The sequence below is a fragment of the Heloderma suspectum genome, chromosome 3 (assembly GCF_057233095.1).
Source record: "Heloderma suspectum isolate Gila_16-S chromosome 3, 16-S_ref, whole genome shotgun sequence".
Lineage (NCBI taxonomy): Eukaryota > Metazoa > Chordata > Lepidosauria > Squamata > Helodermatidae > Heloderma > Heloderma suspectum.
In genome coordinates, this window is record NC_139460.1 from 20,308,150 (window position 1) to 20,327,119 (window position 18,970).

General features: G+C 47.8%; 1 protein-coding gene across 1 annotated transcript in view; it reads left to right on the plus strand.

Annotated features, from left to right (window-relative positions):
- The first annotated feature begins 547 nt into the window (after positions 1–547).
- The window catches only part of MTNR1B (melatonin receptor 1B), a 52,954-nt gene continuing 34,531 nt past the window's right edge, over positions 548–18,970 (plus strand). The window contains exon 1 of the mRNA XM_084841610.1: positions 548–800. Within this exon, the coding sequence (XP_084697736.1) occupies positions 548–800 (253 nt within the window). The remainder of the gene's footprint in view (positions 801–18,970) is intronic.

Consider the following 18,970-nt stretch of genomic DNA (forward strand, 5'->3'; position numbering starts at 1 on the left):
CTGGTGGCTCTGGCGTCAGTGGGGAGGTGGATCCGCTCTGGGTTTCATTCGGAACCAGCCAGAACTCTAGAGGAGCTATCCGACGTGCCGAACCCCGTCCCCAAAACGGGTCCAGAGCCTTGGGTAGCTCCTTCAGAGTTCTGGCTGGCTGTGACCGAAACCCAGAGCGTATTCGCGGCCCCACTGACATAGGAACCGGTAGCCCCCACTGGGCAGAGCTGGGGGGGGTGCGCTTTCCCGCCCCCCCCCCCCAGCACTGCGCCCCGCCTCCTTTCCTTCTTCGGTGAGGCAGGGGGGAGCGGGAGGCGGGGCCAAGGAAGGTGGGAAGCGGCCCATTAAAAGCCCGGCAGCGCGCGGGAGCCGGGCAGTGCGCGGCGGCGGCGCTGCTCCCGGGGCGAGGGGGAGCGGGGGAGAGTCGGAGGGGAGCCGAGGGGGGCGGGCTGCTGGCTCCTCCGGCGCCCCTTTCGATGCTGGCCGAGGGACGAGGAGGAGGAGGAGGGCGGCGCAGGGCGGGGGAGCCGCGCTGGGCGCGCAGGTGGGCTCCGCGATGCTGGAGAATGGCTCCCTGAGGAACTGCTGCGGGCCGGGCGGGCGAGGGGGCTTCGGCTTCTCCCAGCGCGGGGAGGAACAGGGGGACGAGGCGGCGGCGGCGGCGGCGGCGGCGGCTGGGACAGACCCGCGGCCCGGCTGGGTGGTCACGACGCTGTCCAGCGTGCTGATCTTCACCACCGTGGTGGATCTGGCCGGCAGCCTGCTGGTCATCGTCTCCGTGTTCAAGAACCGCAAGCTCCGGAACGCAGGTGAAGGCGAGGGGCGCCCCGGGAGACGCGCGCGGGCGCGGAGAGGGCGCGGGCCGCGTTCGCGAAGTTAGCGCAGGGGCGGGGAGGCGCTGTTCGGGCTTTCGCCTCGCCGGCTGGTCTGCCTGGGCCCCACGTGCCGCTCTCCCGTCTCGGGCGACTTGCCTTTCTGAAAGAGGCCGGGGGCACGGGGGTGGGGGCGGGAGGTGAATCCAGGTGTCGGGTTCCTAGGTGTTGTCTGTTCGTTTGTTTTGCCGTTTGGTGGTCAGGAAGAGGAGGGGTATGTAAGTATGCAAAATGGGATGGAAGGAAAAAAACACCCCAATTAAAAAAAAAAAAAATCACATAGGATTGGATCCATATGTAGGCGTACTTGGAGCAGACCCATTGAAATCAATGGAACTTATGTTAGTCGTGAGCACCGTAAGTCCCGTTGATTTCAATAGGTCCACTCTAAGCGGGGATCCAAACCACTGAATACTGCTAACAACTGAGGGTACCCTGACTTTCCACCTCGAATCTCAACTTAAAACCACCCCATCCTTTTTACCGAATGCCCAAGATTTGCCATGCCCCAGTGTTTACTTTCTAAGGGTCCTGGATTTAAGCCTGCATCAGTTATAACCTCTGCTCCAGAAACCACTATCTCTCATACCCCAGAACTGCCTCTGGGTAGGGAAGTTCCATTTCACTCCTGTGACTAGTAGCCATGGACAGACCTACCCTCCATGAATTTATCTCACCCCGTTGAAAGATATCTAAGGAGGAGGAGGTGGCCATTTAGACAACTTGTGCTGCTGGCCGGTAGCTTTAAAGGGAGTATCTTCAAAGCTTAAGTAGCTTTAAAGGGGGATTTCCAGGTGGCTCTGGTTGTCACTGTTCAGTTACAAGAAATATGCATTCTGTTTGTGCTCAGAGGCATTTTGTGTTTTATGTTGTTTGCATGGTCAGGGCTGAATTGAAAATCTGTTCTACAGCTAATTCCTTGGGGGCACAGCCATGCTTCCCCTCCCAGCACAACACAGGCTCCCCAAATGTGCACAGCATCTCAGTTCAGCCCCCAAACTGTCTCCTGCTCATGAATGAAAACTACTTTCTGTCCCCCCCCCAGTCTATCCCAAAGCCTTTTCTTTCTTGCCTACAAACGTTCTACCACTTCAGTCCTAAGTATATTATGTGGTAGGAGTTTCTAGTTTCTACTGGTTTCATTGAACCCTAATTTCCAAACAGCCTGGCTTGGATTTGTATATCATCCTGTGTAGAATTCTAACTTTGCACTGGTGATGCTGAATTCCATGAACTACACACTGTGCTGTATCCAAAACGTTACCAGCTTTGAATCTAACCTAGTGTCTTGACCCATCTGTTGAACTTCACACCTGTAATATGGATTACATTGATATACCATCCTCCCTAGTTCAAATTTGCATATAGTTAAACTCTGTTGGGCACTGTCAGCCTTGTCTAAGGTGTGTGTATAATTTATCATCTCTTCCAAAATACCTGATAATGAATACAATCTCTAGATGTAAATCTTCCGGGGAGGGGGAGAAGGGGATGGAAGGGAGGGGTGGCAGTCACCATGTCCTAAACAGATTGCCTTGCAAGTTAAGCTCCTATTGTCAATACCACTCATTTTCTTTTGTGTGGAGTTTAGTTGCTATTCCATCCATCATTGTTATAGCCTCCTAAAGTAAGCCTAAACTATTTACCAAGATGTAAGTCCTACTCATTTTGATGGCACGTAATGTCCAAACTTATGTCTACTCTTATTGCCACCAAAGTTTGCCTGTCTTGGTTACAAGACAGTCTTTTTCCACTGCTGAATGACAACCCAGAGCAAGGAAACAGCATACACGGAGCACAATCCTTCTAAAGTTAAGCCATTTTGAACTCCTATTGACTTCAAAGGGACACTTAAGCACACGCTTAACCCTCTGATTAAAATCAGTGGGTCTTCAACATGCTTAAGTTTGGCTGGATCGTGCCCCATGAGGAATCTGCACCACAGTTAAGCTTCCTTGAGTTGGTAGGATGTCTCAGTGTTTCAAAGTTCAGCTTTTTTGGAGACGGTTTAACAGGCAGGGTGGTTGCCAGATTTATCTTAGCAGTAAAAGAGCTGCAGCGCAAATGAAGGCTAACCTTCTTTGTGGTTGTTGATTTGCATTTTTCAAAAACGTTGGTCGCTTTATGAACGGTGGGATTGTGCAGATGAGTTCTCTGTAGTTTGGCGCTTGGATCCCGGCTGAAACAGATGGCACTTCATCTCCAGCGGTGTTTGCAAACCCCCCCCCCCCCCCTGTGTAGGGAGATCTTAACTGCAGGCTGCTGGAATGTAGGGGAGTCTGGTGAGCTTTTCAGCACCCCGTAGGTAGACAGCTCCAGTGTGTGTGAGCGTCCCTTGCATCTGGAGCAAGAAGGAAGGAACTGAGTGGGCGGCGCGGGGGCAGGATTCCCGGATAACCGGGAACTCTGCAAAAGAGGTTAGATAGATGAGTGTGCATGCATGCATGCATGCCTGTGTGTGCGGGGGGGGGGGGGTCCCATCGCAGGCTTCCTTCTAGGTACATGATTATAGGATCGTCCTTGCTTCTTCCCTGGGAGTAAGTCCCATTGAAGTCTACCGGGTTTACTTCTGATAGGCTTGCACTGTTACTTTGTAAAACGTTTTGATCAACCAAAGGCCATTTCATCAGATGTAGGAAGTATTATCCTTCATGTCTCTTATGAAGTGGTGTCTACTCCATTGAAACTTTTGCCTCAATCGGTCTTTTAGTCTTTAAGGTGCCAAATATGTGTGTGTGTGTGCCTGTGCTTACACTCCCGATCTTTTGCTAGTAGTTTTCACCACTCCTGTAATTTCTAACAAATGGGTTTGTGCCATCAGGCAAATTAACATCCTTTCAGGGTGCTATCAGCCATTCTCCATATTAATCATCAGTGCCAGAACGAACATCAGAGTGCCTTCACCTCTATAGAAGAGATTAAAACACACACACCTGCTGAATTGCCTTCAGACTGCAGCAAAATGCTCCCTAGTACCTGTCTGACAGACTGCAGTCACTGTTTCTGGTTCTGGAGCTGAAACATCCCTTCCCCACCTCACCTCTTCCTCTCTCAGAAGGCAGATTCTGGATTTAGCCTTTCTGGAATAGACCATCATGCACGTGATATCTTCCAATTAACATGTCCAGGGTTCCTCTTTGTTTGGACTTGAACACTGATCTTCTTGTTTGGTGCCAATAGTGGTAGGAAATGTATACTGGAGAAACCTGGGTTCAAGCCAATACTCTACCCAAATGTTTGTGGGTGACCTTGAGCCAGTCACCATCTCTCAGCCTACTTCAAGGCAGGGATAGAGAATCGGTGGCCCTCCAGTTGTTTGTAGACTTCAGCTCCCTGAGTGGCCACCTTGAGTGCCATTTTTGTTAGAAAGGTAGGGAATCGGTGGCCCTCCAGTTGTTTGTAGATTTCAGCTCCCTGAGCAGCCACCTTGAGTGCCATTTTTGTTAGAAAGGTAGGGTTCAAATTAAATAAATAATAAATTCCCATCTCCCAAAAAAACGCGGACGCAAATGGCAGCAGCTACAGCCGCCACCATTTGCGTTCCTTATTTTTCTTCGTCTTAGTCTACGTAAATATTTACATAGATGAAGACAAGAAAGGGGAACGCAAATAGCACCCAGTATGCTATTTCCGTACCCCTTTCTTGTCTTTGTCTTAGTCTATGTAAATATTTACGTAGACTAAGACGAAGAAAAATAAGGAACGCAAATGGTGGTGGCTGTAGCTCCTGCCATTTGTGTACGCATTTTTTTTTGGGGGGGGGTTACCCAGAGTCCTCTGCAGCTGGAAATCCGGCAGCAGACAGCCCTGGCCTGGGCCTGGCCGGCTGCTCCATGGAGCCGCTGCAGAGCACAGCCGGCCGTTGAGGATTCCGGGGGGGAGGACCGGATCACTTCCCCCCATCAAGGATTCCGGGGGGAGGGATGGAATGCCTCCCCCCCACCATGAACAGAATCCGCGAAAAGGTAAGTGACTTTCATACATCCCTATCATCCATATTATTAGTAATAGCAGGAGTGGGGTGGGGGGCTGGGGAGCTGGATTGGGAGCCTGGCATTGGGACAGAAAGGCTTTCACCCTTAGGGTAAAATCCAACATAACTCCTACTTAGAGTAGACCCAACTGAAATGAAGGGAATTTAAGGACGCAATCCAATGGGGATAGGCGGCCGCCTCCGAACTCGGAGGCAACCACCTGTCCGATGCAGGGCAGGAGAAACACAGAGGGGATCATTCTCTCCGCACTTCTCCTGCCCTACATTTGCAGCTAGGCAGCCAATTTCAGGAAGGTGGAGCAGGGGAGGAGGCTGCCTGACAACACATAGGACGTGTCATACTAGCATTTCCACCTTCCTCGCCCCGGAACGCCCCCTGGAACACCCTGTTTTGGCCACTCTGCACACCTCTTCTGAGCAGGGAGTGCAGGGTCATTCTGCGCTGCCTGTGAGGCAGCACGGAAGTGGAGGAAGGTTGGTTTTCCAGGAACTGACCTTGGAGCACGGGCTCCGAGGTCAGTTCCCGGAAAACCACATATCCCATGGCTGTCTAGCCACTGACTTGCAGCTACAGGATTGCCCCCTCCATCATAACTAACTGAAATGAATGGGGCTTAAGTCATGACTAACTTAAGTCCCATTTCTTTCAATGTATCTACTCTAAGTAGGACTTACAATGGATTTTTCCCTTTGCCTCCTTCTGTGGTTTCAGCTCCTCACACCTATTTGTTATCCACCCGGCTGGGCTGGAGGGGCAGAATAATAAGGACTGAGCAACTCTACTTGGTATTCTACTTCCGGGGAGGGGGGAGGACTGTGGCTCAGTAGTAGAGCACACGCTTTGCATGCAGAGGGTCCCAGGTTCAATCCCCTGGATCTCTAGGCAGGGCTGGGAAACTCCTGAAATCCTTGAGAGGTGCTGCCAGTCAGTGCTGACAATACCAGGCTGGATGGACCAATGGTCTGTCTCAGTAGAAGGCAGCTTCCAATATTCCCCCTTGATATTCCATCCCATATCTTTACTCGTTGAAGCAAGATAAGTGGTGATGCCAACCCAAACTCAGTGGGTGCATTCCAGAGAAAAGGACATGGGTGTTAGACATTTTTCAGGCCAAGGGCCAAATTCCATTTTGGAGAAGCTGTCAGGAGTGACTGCTGGGCAGAGACAACATCTACACAAAACTCCCAAACCCCCCAAATGATCAGTGATTGGAAGAAAGTGGGTGTGGGCAAGGGAAGGGGGCATGGCCATCTGGAGAACTTGGGAGGGGGGGCGGGCTGACCTCAGGATCTGCACTCCTGCGTAAGACCTTTTGACACATTAAGGGCCAGATCAGACATCCATGTTCAGTGCTTGAGGACTCAAACTTTGAGCAATATCTTGAATGTGTCCATCAAAGATGAATAACCACAGACAGAATTCTCATACCACCTCAGATATAATGGCCTGGTTCTAATGTAATAGTGGTGGAGGTGGGAGGTCTCTCCAATAACCATGGTTTGTTGGTGTATGAAGAAGTGACAGGCTTGAGCATGCCCTCCTCCCCAGCCTCCTCCAGTACTGGGGTACAATCTTAAAAACGATAGAATGATCTCAGTACGAATCCAAGGCAAACCATTCAACATCACAGTAATTCAAGTCTATGCCCCAACCATAGACTTCCCTTGGTTCTAAGGGAAGCAAAAGCCGAGTGTAGTCAAACGCGTACCCTGGATTTTAGGAAAGCTGATTTTCATAAACTGAGAAAAATGATCAGTAAGGTCCCATGGCAAGCGATGCTAGCGAGAAAAGGAGTCCAAGATGGGTGGGAGCTTTTAAAAAAGGAAATTCTCAAGGCACAATCACAAGCAATTCCAACAAGAAGAAAAGGTGGAAGACAACAGAAGAAGCCGATGTGGCTTCACAAAAAGCTTAGGGATGACCTGAAAACAAAAAAGGACACATATAGGAAGTGGAAAGAAGGCCAAGCAACAAAGGAAGAGTACAGGCAGATAGCACAGAATTGCAGGGATGGCGTCAGGAAGGCTAAAGCTGAGAATGAGCTGAGGTTCGCAAGGGATGTTAAAAACAACAAAAAGGCTTTCTTCAGCTACGTGCATAGTAAAAGGCAGAGGAAAGAAATGGTGGTTCAGCTATTAAATAAGGATGGCAAAATTATAACAGATGACAAAGAAAAGGCAGAGGTGCTCAATTCCTACTTTGGCTCAGTCTTCTGCCAAAAGAGGGTCTATGACCCCCCTGGCAAAGGCGAAGTATAGGCTGAAAGGGCAGGATTGCAGCTTGAGATCGACAGGCATATGGTCAAGGAACACCTCATTACTATGAATGAGTTCAAATCTCCAGGGCCAGATGAACTGCATCCTAGAGTCATAAAGGAACTGGCAGAAGAACTCTCAGAACCGCTGTCTATTCTCTTTGAGAAATCATGGAGGACGGGGGAAGTGCCAGATGACTGGAGGAGGGCTAACGTTGTCCCTATCTTCAAAAAGGGTAAAAAGGAGGAACCTGGGAACTACAGACCAGTCAGTCTGACATCAGTCCCTGGGAAAATTCTGGAGCAGATCATAAAACAATCCATCTGGAAGCACCTTGACAACAATGCCGTGATTACTTGAAGCCAACATGGATTTGTCAAAAACAAGTCCTGCCAGACAAATCTGATCTCATTTTTTGATCAAGTAACCTCCCTTGTAGACCGTGGGAATGCTGTAGACATCATATACCTCGACTTCAGCAAGGCTTTCGACAAAGTGCCCCATGATATCCTGATGAGCAAACTAGCTCAAAGTGGGCTAGATGAAACAACGATCCGGTGGATCCACAGTTGGCTACAGAATCGGACTCAAAGAGTGCTTCTCAATGGGACCTTCTCCAACGGGGGAGAGGTAACGAGTGGGGTACCGCAGGGCTCAGTCCTGGGCCCAGTGCTCTTCAACATTTTTATTAATGACTTGGAGGAGGAGGTGCAGGGAATGCTGATCAAATTTGCAGATGACACAAAATTGGGCGGGATAGCTAATACTTTGGAAGACAGAAACAAAATTCAAAGTGATCTGGATAGACTGGAGCGCTGGGCAGAAAACAACAGAATGACATTTAATAGAGACAAATGCCAAGTTCTGCACCTAGGAAAAAGAAACCAAATGCACAGTTACAAGATGGGGGATACGTGGCTCAACCACACTACAAGCAAGAAGTATCTTTGAGTTGTTGTCCATCACAAGCTGAATATGAGCCAACCATGTGATGTGGCTGCAAAAAAGGCAAATGCTATTTTGGGCTGCATTCATAGAAACATCGCTTCCAAATCCCGGGAAGTACTAGTTCCCCTCTACTCAGCACTGGTTAGGCCTCATCTGGAGTACTGTGTCCAGTTCTGGGCACCACACTTTAAGAAGGATGCAGACAAACTGGAGAGGGTTCAGAGGAGGGCAACAAAGATGATCAGGGGACTGGAAACAAAGGCCTATGAAGAGAGACTGCAAGAACTGGGCATGTTTAGCCTTGAGAAGAGAAGACTGAGGGGAGATATGATAGCACTCTTCAAGTCCTTGAAAGGTTGTCACAGAGAAGAACGCCAGGATCTGTTCTTGATCATCCCAGAGTGCAGGACACGGAATAATGGGCTCAAGTTACAGGAAGCCAGATTCTGGCTGAACATCAGGAAAAACTTCCTGACTGTAAGAGCAATATGACAATGGAACCAATTACCTGGGGAGGTGGTGGGCTCTCCCACACTGGAGGCCTTCAAGATGAGGCTGGACAGCCATTTGTCAGGGATGCTCTGACTTGGATTCCTGCATTGAGCAGGGGGTTGGACTCGATGGCCTTGTAGGCCCCTTCCAACCCTACTATTCTATGATTCTATCTATGAACCACTGATGCCAAAGAAGCTGAGGTTGATCGGTTCTATGAAGACCTACAATACCTTCTAGAACTAACACCAAACAAACATGTCCTTTTCATCATAGGGGATTGGAATGCTAAAGTAGGAAGTCAAGAAATCACTGGGATAACAGGCAGGCATGGCCTTGGTGTACAAAATGAAGCAGGACAAAAGCTAATAGAGTTTTGCGAAGAGAACACGCAGATCCATAGCAAACACTCTTTTCCAACAGCACAAGAGACGACTCTACACATGGACATCACCAGATGGTCAATATCAAAATCAGATTGATTATGTCCTTTGCAGCCAAAGATGGAGAAGCTCTATACAGTCAGTCAAAACAAGACCTGGAGCTGACTGTGGCTCAGATCATGAGCTTCTTGTTGCAAAATTTTGGCTTAAATAGAAGAACGTCGGGAAAACCACTAAACCACTCAGTTATGACCTAAATCATATCCCTTATGAATATACAGTGGAGGTGAGGAATAGATTTCAGGGATTAGACCTGATAGACAGAGTGCCTGAGGAATTATGGACAGAGGTCCGTAACATTGTTCAGGGGGCAGCAACGAAATCCATCCCAAAGAAAAAGAAATGCAAGAAAGCCAAGTGGCTTTCTGATGAGGCTTTACAAGTAGCTGAGGAAAGAAGGGAAGCAAAAAGCAAGGGAGAAAGGGGAAGATATATCCAACTGAATGCAGAGTTCCAGAGAATAGCAAGGAGAGACAAGAAGGCCTTCTTAAATGAACAATGCAAGGAAATCGAGGAAAACAACAGAATGGGAAATACTAGAGATCTCTTCAAGAAAATCGGAGATCTCAAGGGAACGTTTTGTGCAAAGACGGGCATGATAAAGGACAAAGAAGGCAGGGACCTAACAGAAGCAGATGAGATTAAGAAGAGGTGGAAAGAATACCCAGAAGAACTATACAGGAAAGATCTGAATGTCCCTGATAGCCATGATAGTGCAGTCACTGAACTTGAACCAGACATCCTCGAGAGTGAAGTCAAGTGGGCCTGAGGAAGCATTAGTAACAACAAAGCTAGCGGAGATGACAGTATTCCAGCTGAGCTATTTAAAATCCTAAAAGGTGATGCTGTTAAAGTGCTGCACTCAATATGCCAACAAATATGGAACACTCAACATGGCCGCAAGACTGGAAAAGATCAGTTTACATTCCAATTCCAAACAAGGGCAACGCCAAACAGTGTTCAAACTACCACACAATTGCGCTCATTTCACATGCCAGCAAGGTGATGCTTAAAATTCTACAAGCTAGGCTTCAGCAGTATGCGAACTGAGAACTACCGGAAGTACAAGCTGGGTTTTAAAGAGGCAGAAGAACTAGAGATCAAATCGCCAACATTCGCTGGATCATGGAGAAAGCAAGAGAATTCCAGAAAAACGTCTATTTCTGCTTCATTGACTATGCTAAAGCCTTTGATTGTGTGGATCACAACAAACTGTGGCAAATTCTGAAAGAGATGGGAGTACCAGACCACCTTACCTGTCTCCTGAGAAACCTGTATGAGGGTCAAGAAGCAACAGTAAGAACCAGACATGGAACAACCGATTGGTTCAAAATTGGGAAAGGAGTACAACAAGGCTGTATATTGTCACCCTGCTTATTTAACTTATATGCAGAGTACATCATGAGAAACGCCGGGTTGGATGAATCACAGGTCGGAATTAAGATTGCTGGGAGAATTATCAACAACCTCCGATATGCAGACGATACCACCCTAATGGCAGAAAGCGAAGAGGATCTAAAGAGCCTCTTGTTGAGGGTGAAAGTGGAGAGTGCAAAAGCTGGTTTGAAACTCAACATTAAAAAAACGAAGATCATGGCATCTGGCCCTATCACTTCCTGGCATATAGAAGGGGAAGAAATGGAAGCAGTGACAGATTTTATTTTCTTGGGCTCCAAGATCACCGCAGACGGTGACTGTAGCCATGAAATGAAAAGACGCTTGCTCCTTGGGAGGAAAGCTATGGCAAACCTAGACAGCATAGTAAGAAGCAGAGATATCACCTTGCCGACAAAGGTCCGTCTAATCAAAGCTATGGTTTTCCCAGTAGTAATGTATGGCTGTGAGAGCTGGACTATACGGAAGGCTGAGCGCCGAAGAATTGATGCTTTCGAACTGTGGTGCTGGAGAAGACTCTGACGAGTCCCCTGGACTGCAAGGAGGTCAAATCAGTCCATCCTAAAGGAAATCAACCCTGAGTGCTCATTGGAAGGACAGAGACTGAAGCTGAAGCTCAAATATTTTGGCCACCTAATGCGAAGAGAAAACTCCCTGGAAAAGACCCTGATGCTGGGAAAGACTGAAGGCAAAAGGAGAAGGGGATGGCAGAGGATGAGATGGCTAGATAGCATCACCGATGCCATGAATATGAACTTGAGCACACCCCGGGAGAGAGCGCAGGACAGGAAGGCCTGGCATGCTATGGTCCATGGGGTCACGAAGAGTCGGACATGACTGAATGACTGAACAACAACAACAACAACAACCCAAGAATTGAAAACCATGATGTGATCCTGGCTTGTAGGCAGCAGTTAAACCACAATTCCCTGGTTCAAACATCCTGGGAAATGGTTTAAAAAACCAGGAAGTCCCCTCAGCAGCTGAATGTGATGGGAGAGTTTGTTCACACACCAAGAAGCCATGGCTTGTTGAAGCAGCCTGGAACATCTGAACTGGGTCAATACCTTCAAATGAGTGGGTTCATGCATCCAGGACTTTTACACATGCAGCAGTATCTTGAGGTGATGGTGGACTGTACCACTTCATCAGCCCCATAACCTGTTGTCAAGGTACTTCAGGGTGTGTGGAACTGTGAAAACGGGTGTACCAAACCCCACTTACCTGGCTCTGCCAGGTTCCGCAGGTGGGGGGAGGTGATCCATTCCTCCCGCCCGGAATCCTGCCCGGCTGGCTCCGCTCCGCAGCCAGGCTGCAGAGCCACCGGCCGGGCAAACCAACAGCAGGGCCTCCAGCCGCTGCTGGGCTGGTGCGGACACAAATGGAGTCCTGTGTAGGGGACGCCATTTGCGTCCCTATGCCGGCCCATGATAGGCTACATAAATATTTACGTAGCCTATCACGAAAAAGGAAAAAAAAAACAGCCAACGCAAATGGCGGCACCCACTATGCCATTTGCGCCCCTCTGTTTTGCTGTGATAGGCTACATAAATATTTATGTAGCCTATCACTGCTGGGAAAAAAGGGAACGCAAATGGCAGCCACCATGGCCACTGCCATTTGCGTTCCCTTAGTTTTGCCATGATAGACTACGTAAATACTTACGTAGCCTATCACGGCTTCCACAGGGATGCAAATGGCATCCCTGTGTTAGCTGTGATAGGCTACATAAGTATTTACGTAGCCTATCATGGCTATATGGATGAAGCGAATGGCGGACGCGGACGCCATTCGCTATGCAGCGCAGACGGCAGCAGGTAGGTGCTCAGTTCCAGGCCCATTTCGCAGGGTGGGGGGGCTTCGTTCCGCCATGGATTTCAGGGGGCCGAATGCACTGGCATTCAGCCTCACCAAGATCCGTGGCAGAATTCTCCGCCATGCCTAGAAAATATGAATGCAAAGGATCTCATATCTTTAAAGTTAATCAACTGTATCAATTCTTAGTGTACAATTGGGTAGAATACTCTCTGCATTCTTTCTCCTATATCTCCACAAATAAAAACTATCTCAATATTTAGGTCTTGGGGTGGAGAGTTACACGAAAGCTGAAAAAAATCAGGGAGGGAGTCTGGCTACAGTGCTACACTGCAGAATAAGTGGGTGTGTGTGTTCCATTTCAAATAAATAAATCCCACAAGAAGACAGGTAGCACAAGATGGATAATGCTTCTAGGCTCCCATACATGCTAGCTTTCTATTTTCAGGTAGTTTCCTTTGCACAGCGGAACATTTTGAAAATGTGACACATACACACACACACACCACACACGTGCAGCCAGAAAGGGTTCAATCCATGCTGTCATCTCATTCCACCCCTGACATACCTCATTCTTGTAGTTCCAGCCTCAGCTGTCAGTCATCAAGTAGTGAGTCATCAAATGCATGTGCGAATCAGCCTGAGAATGAATAGCTCATCCATGCACTTAAATTTCTCTGGATTGTGTGCCAGGTAAGTTCAGCCATTTTGAAAATGGGAGGATAGGAAGAAGTAGAGAGAAAAAAATTAAGAGGCAAGTGGTTCTCAAGGGAAGGCTTTTTTTTTTTCTTTTTGAAGAGCAAAATTAGAGCCTGTTTGTATTGTGGAAGGAATGAGTCAGTGGAGAGAATGACAGTCTTGAAAACAGCGAAAAGAGGTAGAGAGAATTGGGGAGAAATCCTACCAAAAGTAACAAAACAAAACAAAAGAAGGCATGGATACCATGAGAGCTAAGAGAGAGGAGTTAGAAAGAAGACAATGAAAAAGTATTTGACTTGATGAGAGGCAAGAAGGGAGGGAGAGGGAGATACTTTGAGAAGCTGGATAACTTCTTAGTGACACCAGTTTGGACGTGGGATTGGGCTATTGTTGGCAGGAAAGAGAGGTATTGCGTTTGAAAGAAAGCCAAGTTCCTAATACAAGGAACTTCCCTTTAACATATATTCATGCATGCATCCTATTCCATGTCTTGATGAACATAGTATATTGCAATCCCCTAGTGCCACATATGGAAGATTATTAAGGATAACAGCCTAGGACCTAGAACTCATAAAATAATTGTATCATAATGGCTGATGTGACCAGAGGTGGGCAACCCGTGTTCCTTAGCCTAATTCAGGGATGAGGAACATGTGGTCTGAATGCAGCCCCTGCCTTCTCCTGACACTCCCCCCCCCACACACACACACACCACCCAAATTGCCTCCATCATGCGATGGGAAAAAATCGGCTGTTTGTTGATGAAATTCAGCGGCAAACAACTACAGAGCCTTAACAATGACCAATTTAACTTGTTTTCAAGTTAAATGTAGGGATGTCAGAGAATTTCATCACGAATCTCGGGGAGGCCGAATGCCAGCACATTCGGCCCCCCGAAATCGGTGGCGAAACGGTCTGCCACCCCCCCCCCGCCCACCCCCCGGGATGGGACTTACCTTGGGCAAATCTCCCTGGCTTCAGCGGCTCCGGCGGCGGTTTCGGCGGTGGTGCAGCGGCAGCGGCCGGTCTTCCGACCGGCTGCCACCGCAACCATTTCCAAGTTAAAAAAAAAACCTGACAGGCTACGTAAAGATTTACGTAGCCTATCACGGCTAGATTTTTAAAAAATACCGTGATAGGCTACGTAAATGTTTACATAGCCTATCACGGCTGAGTTAAAAAAAAAAAAACCGCGCATATGCAAATGGCGGCGCCCATGGGCGCCGCCATTTGCGTTCCTTATTTTGGCACGTGTAGTCTACGTAAACATTTACGTACACTATGGCGAAAATAAGGGGAACGAAAATAGCGTTCCCCTTATTTTTGCCGTAGTCTACGTAAATGTTTAGGTAGACTACACATGCCAAAATAAGGAACGTACGCACGGTGGTTTGGGTTTTTTTAACTCAGCTGTGATAGGCTACGTAAACATTTACGTAGCCTACCACAGCTGACTGCAGGGACACAAGTGGCAGCAGCTACAGCTGCCGCCATTTGCAGACCCAGCTGGCAGGATTCGCAGCAGGAGGGACGGGGCGCCTCCCCCCCAGCCAGAATTTCGGGGGGAGGGATGGAGCGCCTCCCCCCCACCGCGAATCAAATTTCGTAAAAGGTAAGTGACTTTCGTACATCCCTAGTTAAATGTGTCCCTTTTTAAAGATCAATAGTGGTTTGCTGCTAAATTTTGATTTAAATTGATTTAAATTTTAATCTCGCCTGATTAAAGGCAGCCGCCGGCGAGATCACATCACTCCAGTGCTGAAGGAGTTGCACTGGTTACCAGTTGTTTTCCGGGCCAAATTCAAGGTGTTGGTTTTGACCTTTAAAACCCTATATGGTTCCGGCCCAGCCTATCTTAAGGAGCACCTCCAGCAACACCAGACAGGCCGCTTAACAAGATCAGCCTCGGATGGCCTTCTCTCTGTCCCATCAGCCAGGACAGCTAGACTGGTGGGGACGAGGGAGAGGGCCTTCTCTGTGGTGGCCCCCACTTTGTGGAACTCCCTCCCTAGGGAACTCCATCATGCCCCCTCTTTAATGAGCTTCCGTTGTGCATTAAAAACATGGCTGTTCAGGCAGACATTTGGGGTGGGCTAGGGTATTTTAAAAAAAAAAATTTATGGTAAAATTTTATTGTTTTAAATTGTTTTATGGTGGGTTGTACATCGCCCAGAGTGGCTGGGTGACCAGTCAGATGGGCGATTAATAAATTTAATAAATAAATAAATAAATAAGTTTTGGACAGAAGTGTGGATGGGGGGAAGTGGTCCCCAGAACCCCAAAAGTTGCCCATCCCTGGCTGAATTATATGCAATCCTCTGCAAGTGATCAGAGGGAGCTGTCCCCACTGTGGGTAGCCCACAGGGTGGGGAGGGAGAGAGAGAGAGGAAGACAGAGACAGAAGGGGGAGCCCCCACCAACTTTTGACTCTGGCCCCAGTCGCTTCTGGCTTTGGCCCCAGATAGACTATCCCCGAACAGACAAAAATAAGGTTCCTCACCTCTGAATGAGATCACTGCTGCCAAGATTTCTGGTAGCTAAGACATGCTCTTTTTTCTGAATCAAAACTGGATGCACCCGTTATTCTTAGAACCCCAAGAGGTTCACACTTAGGTGTGTGAGAATTACCCACAGTGAGCAGTGCATGTCTCCAGTGTTTCTCCATGATTTAGCGTGCCTCCTGGTTGGATAATGGCAGCCCCAGAGCAGTGACTCATGGAAGAGATGCAGTGAGCAACCTCTTCTGAGGTACATAGTTCTGCTTCCTTTTGACATGAATGGGATTTATGTGATTCCCCCCACTTTTGCACATGAGAAGGTTGTGCACTCCACTCCTGTTGCACGTGGAGAGCCCCACCCTGCCAGCAGTGGAGGCTGGTGGCTCCAATGTCCGTGGGGCTGTGAATCCGCTCTGGGTTTCAGTCAGAACCAGTCAGAACTCTAAAGGAGCTATGCAAGGTGCTGAACCCATTTGGGGGATAGGGTTCAGCACCTTGGATAGCTCTTTTAGAGTTCTGATTGGTTCTGACTGAAACCCAGAGCGGATTCACAGCCCCACGGACATTGGAGCCACCAGCCTCCACTGGCTGCCAGCTGGACGTTTGGTGGCTGTATGAAGTGGTTCTACAAGGGGTGGGCAAAGTGCTTCAACCTGAAATGGCTGAACTCCATTTCAAAGAAGCTTTCAGGGGCTGCAATTTTGGGCTGAAGACACCCCAAAATACTAGCATATTTTAGCTTAAAAGGGGAAGCTGGCACTCAGCACAGCAGGGTCTCAAATAAAATTGAATTATTATTATTATTACTACTACTACTACTATTACTATTATTATTATTATTTACAATTTCAGGGTAGCAATAAAATGTTGGGTGGACACCCTGCAGTCCTCCGCTTAATTTCATGCAAGCGGGGTAGCCCAGACCCCCAAGGGAGAGAGAGGGGGTGGGAGAGAAAACATGGGGGGGAGCCAAAACAGACGGAGCAATGGGAAGTGGGGGGGCTCTGCAAGTGATCAGTTGAAACCCCAAGTAAGGATAGGACAAAAACAGGGGAAAGCCAAAGTGATGGAAAGTGTGTGTGTGTGTGTGTGTGTGTAGCTCTCTGAAAAAGCGATCTGTCCCTCACTCCCCTGCTGGCCTGCAAATGGGTTGAGAGAAAAGAAGTGGGCCCCACTCACTTTTGGCTCTGGCTGACCCCACCTACCACAGGTATGCTGCCCCTGACAGACTATCTTCACAGGAATTTGAAATAAATCATAGGAATATACAGGAGGAAGCTGCTTTATACTGAGTCCAACCACTAGTCAATCTAGCCCAGCATGACTGGAAGCAACAGATCTCCTGGGTTCAGGCAGGAATTTTTCCAGCCCTACCTGGAGATGCCAGGGATTGAACCTGGGACCTTCTACATGGGACGCAGGTGCTCTACCAACTGAGCTATGACCCCTTTCAGTAAGAGGACAGAGCTGTGTCTATGGTTTGCTTCTTTATATGGTCTATATGAACTGACACACAGAAGGACTAGTGGTCACTTGCAGTCCTGGTTCTAGCCCCCAGAGTTATTTTATTAGCCCCTTTGGCCATCTTCCCTTCTTTTTTTTCCAATTATTGTTTTCAGTTAATATTTTTAATTCAATTTTTTTCATTTAAATTTGTTTTTAATTACTGTCCCTGCACATGGCATTCAACAGAGTAACAGAAGACCCCTCACCACATACATGTCCACAGAGCCTTATAATTTACATCTAGATGGGGGGGAACATATCTGGTAAACAAACAAACAAACAAACAAACAAAAAACGTGTGGTGGGTGGCTACACAGGGTAAGATCTTGGCACCAAACCTATGGAACCCTAATTGTGGAATTGTCCATCCCACTCCATTTTTATGGACACCCAGAGGCCAAAGCAAAGGTGGGGCTCTCCCAACAACATTGTGGAGTTAATGTGACAGCTTTGATGAAGAGGCACAACTGGGACAGGCAGCTGGATCATGTCTGAGACTTGTCATTTGAGGACCATGGACAGAAGTCCTGAAGCTAAAGTTCTACAGACAAGTTAACCCCAACACTGACCAGAAGCAACTGGCAGGGATTTATAGTCAGGCCAGAAGAGTCCTTCCGAAAGCTCCACCCCCTCGGGTGCTCATCTGCCTTTTAAAGGGCCAGCAACCTTTTTCTGTAGGCTTTGGCTTCTCCTGGGAGTGAAGGTTGGAGGGATAAGGAGCTGGTTTGGGATTGCTCCTCACTAGAGAAATTACAGCGTGAAAGAAGTCCCTTTCATTAGTGGAGTCCCTTTCACTAGAGGAGTCCAAGGTCTGCTCCTCAGAGTGAGGGGACAGTGGCACTTCCTGTGTGTGTGTGTGTGGGTCATATGGATAGGATGCAAGATCCAAGTTAGTGGGCCCCAGTTCAGAAGGATCTGGGACTGGTTCTGGCCCCTCCTTGGAGTCTTTGTTGCTGTTGGCTTCAGCCTCTGAGGGCTCCCTGTCCTGGACCATGATATCTTGGGAATACAGGTGCTGAATATATTATGATATAATACAGAGTGGCCCAAAAGTAGGTATACAGTTGTTTAGAATGTTGATGGGAGGGGGAGAGAATGTGTGAGTAGAAGATGTGTGGGTGGGGTCAGAATGACAGTTGGGAAGAGTGAGAGACAGGGAGTGACAGTTGAATCAGTAAAGTGTAGAGAGTGAGGGGAGTGAGGCCCTTAAGTAGGTATACAGTTGTTTAGTTTTGTGTGTGTGTGTTTTACTGATATTGTGAATGATGGCAGCGAACTTGAGTCAAGAACAAAGAAAGTAGATTCTGAAGCAGTACTGGAAGACTGAAAATTTTCTCCCCCTCCCATCAACATTCTAAACAACTGTATACCTACTTTTGGGGCACTCTGTACAAAATATAACACAGATCGTTCTTAAGAGGAATTAGACACATACATGGAGAATTTGTCTATCAATGGCTATCAGCTGTGATGGTAAATAGAACTGCTATATTCAAAGGCAGTGTACCTCTGAATACCAGGTGCTGGGGACAAAGAGGAGAGGGTTGTTCATTTCTTATCCTGCTCATGGGCTTCCCAGAAGCATATGGATGCCCACTGCTGGAAACAGGATGCTAGGCTACATGGTCTCCATTCCAGCAGGACTCTTCTTATGTTTTTGTGTTTAATTTGCATTATGAATGTAAACCTACCTGTGGAATTGAGTTAAGGAATGAAAGTGTTTACAGGCAGTGTGGGGGGAGGGAAATTAAATCTCTGAAAGCTTTTCTCACCATTGCATACAATAATTGGTATGAATCAGAAGCACTTTGCTGGTTACATAACTGTATCTAACCTCTTTTGTAAAATGTGGAGTAATATCTGAGCTTTAGAAATAGTGGGACTTAGGGAGAAATTGGTGCTTTCATTGTGTCTAATTCTGAAGAAGAAATAATTTTGCCTGAGATAGAGCTAAATTAAAACTTCAGTCAAGGGCACACAGAGAAACAAGTGAGCTTGTCCAGTCTTTCTCTTTCTGAGATGGGAGTGTGGAGGTGATGATAAAAATCACTCCCAAAAGTG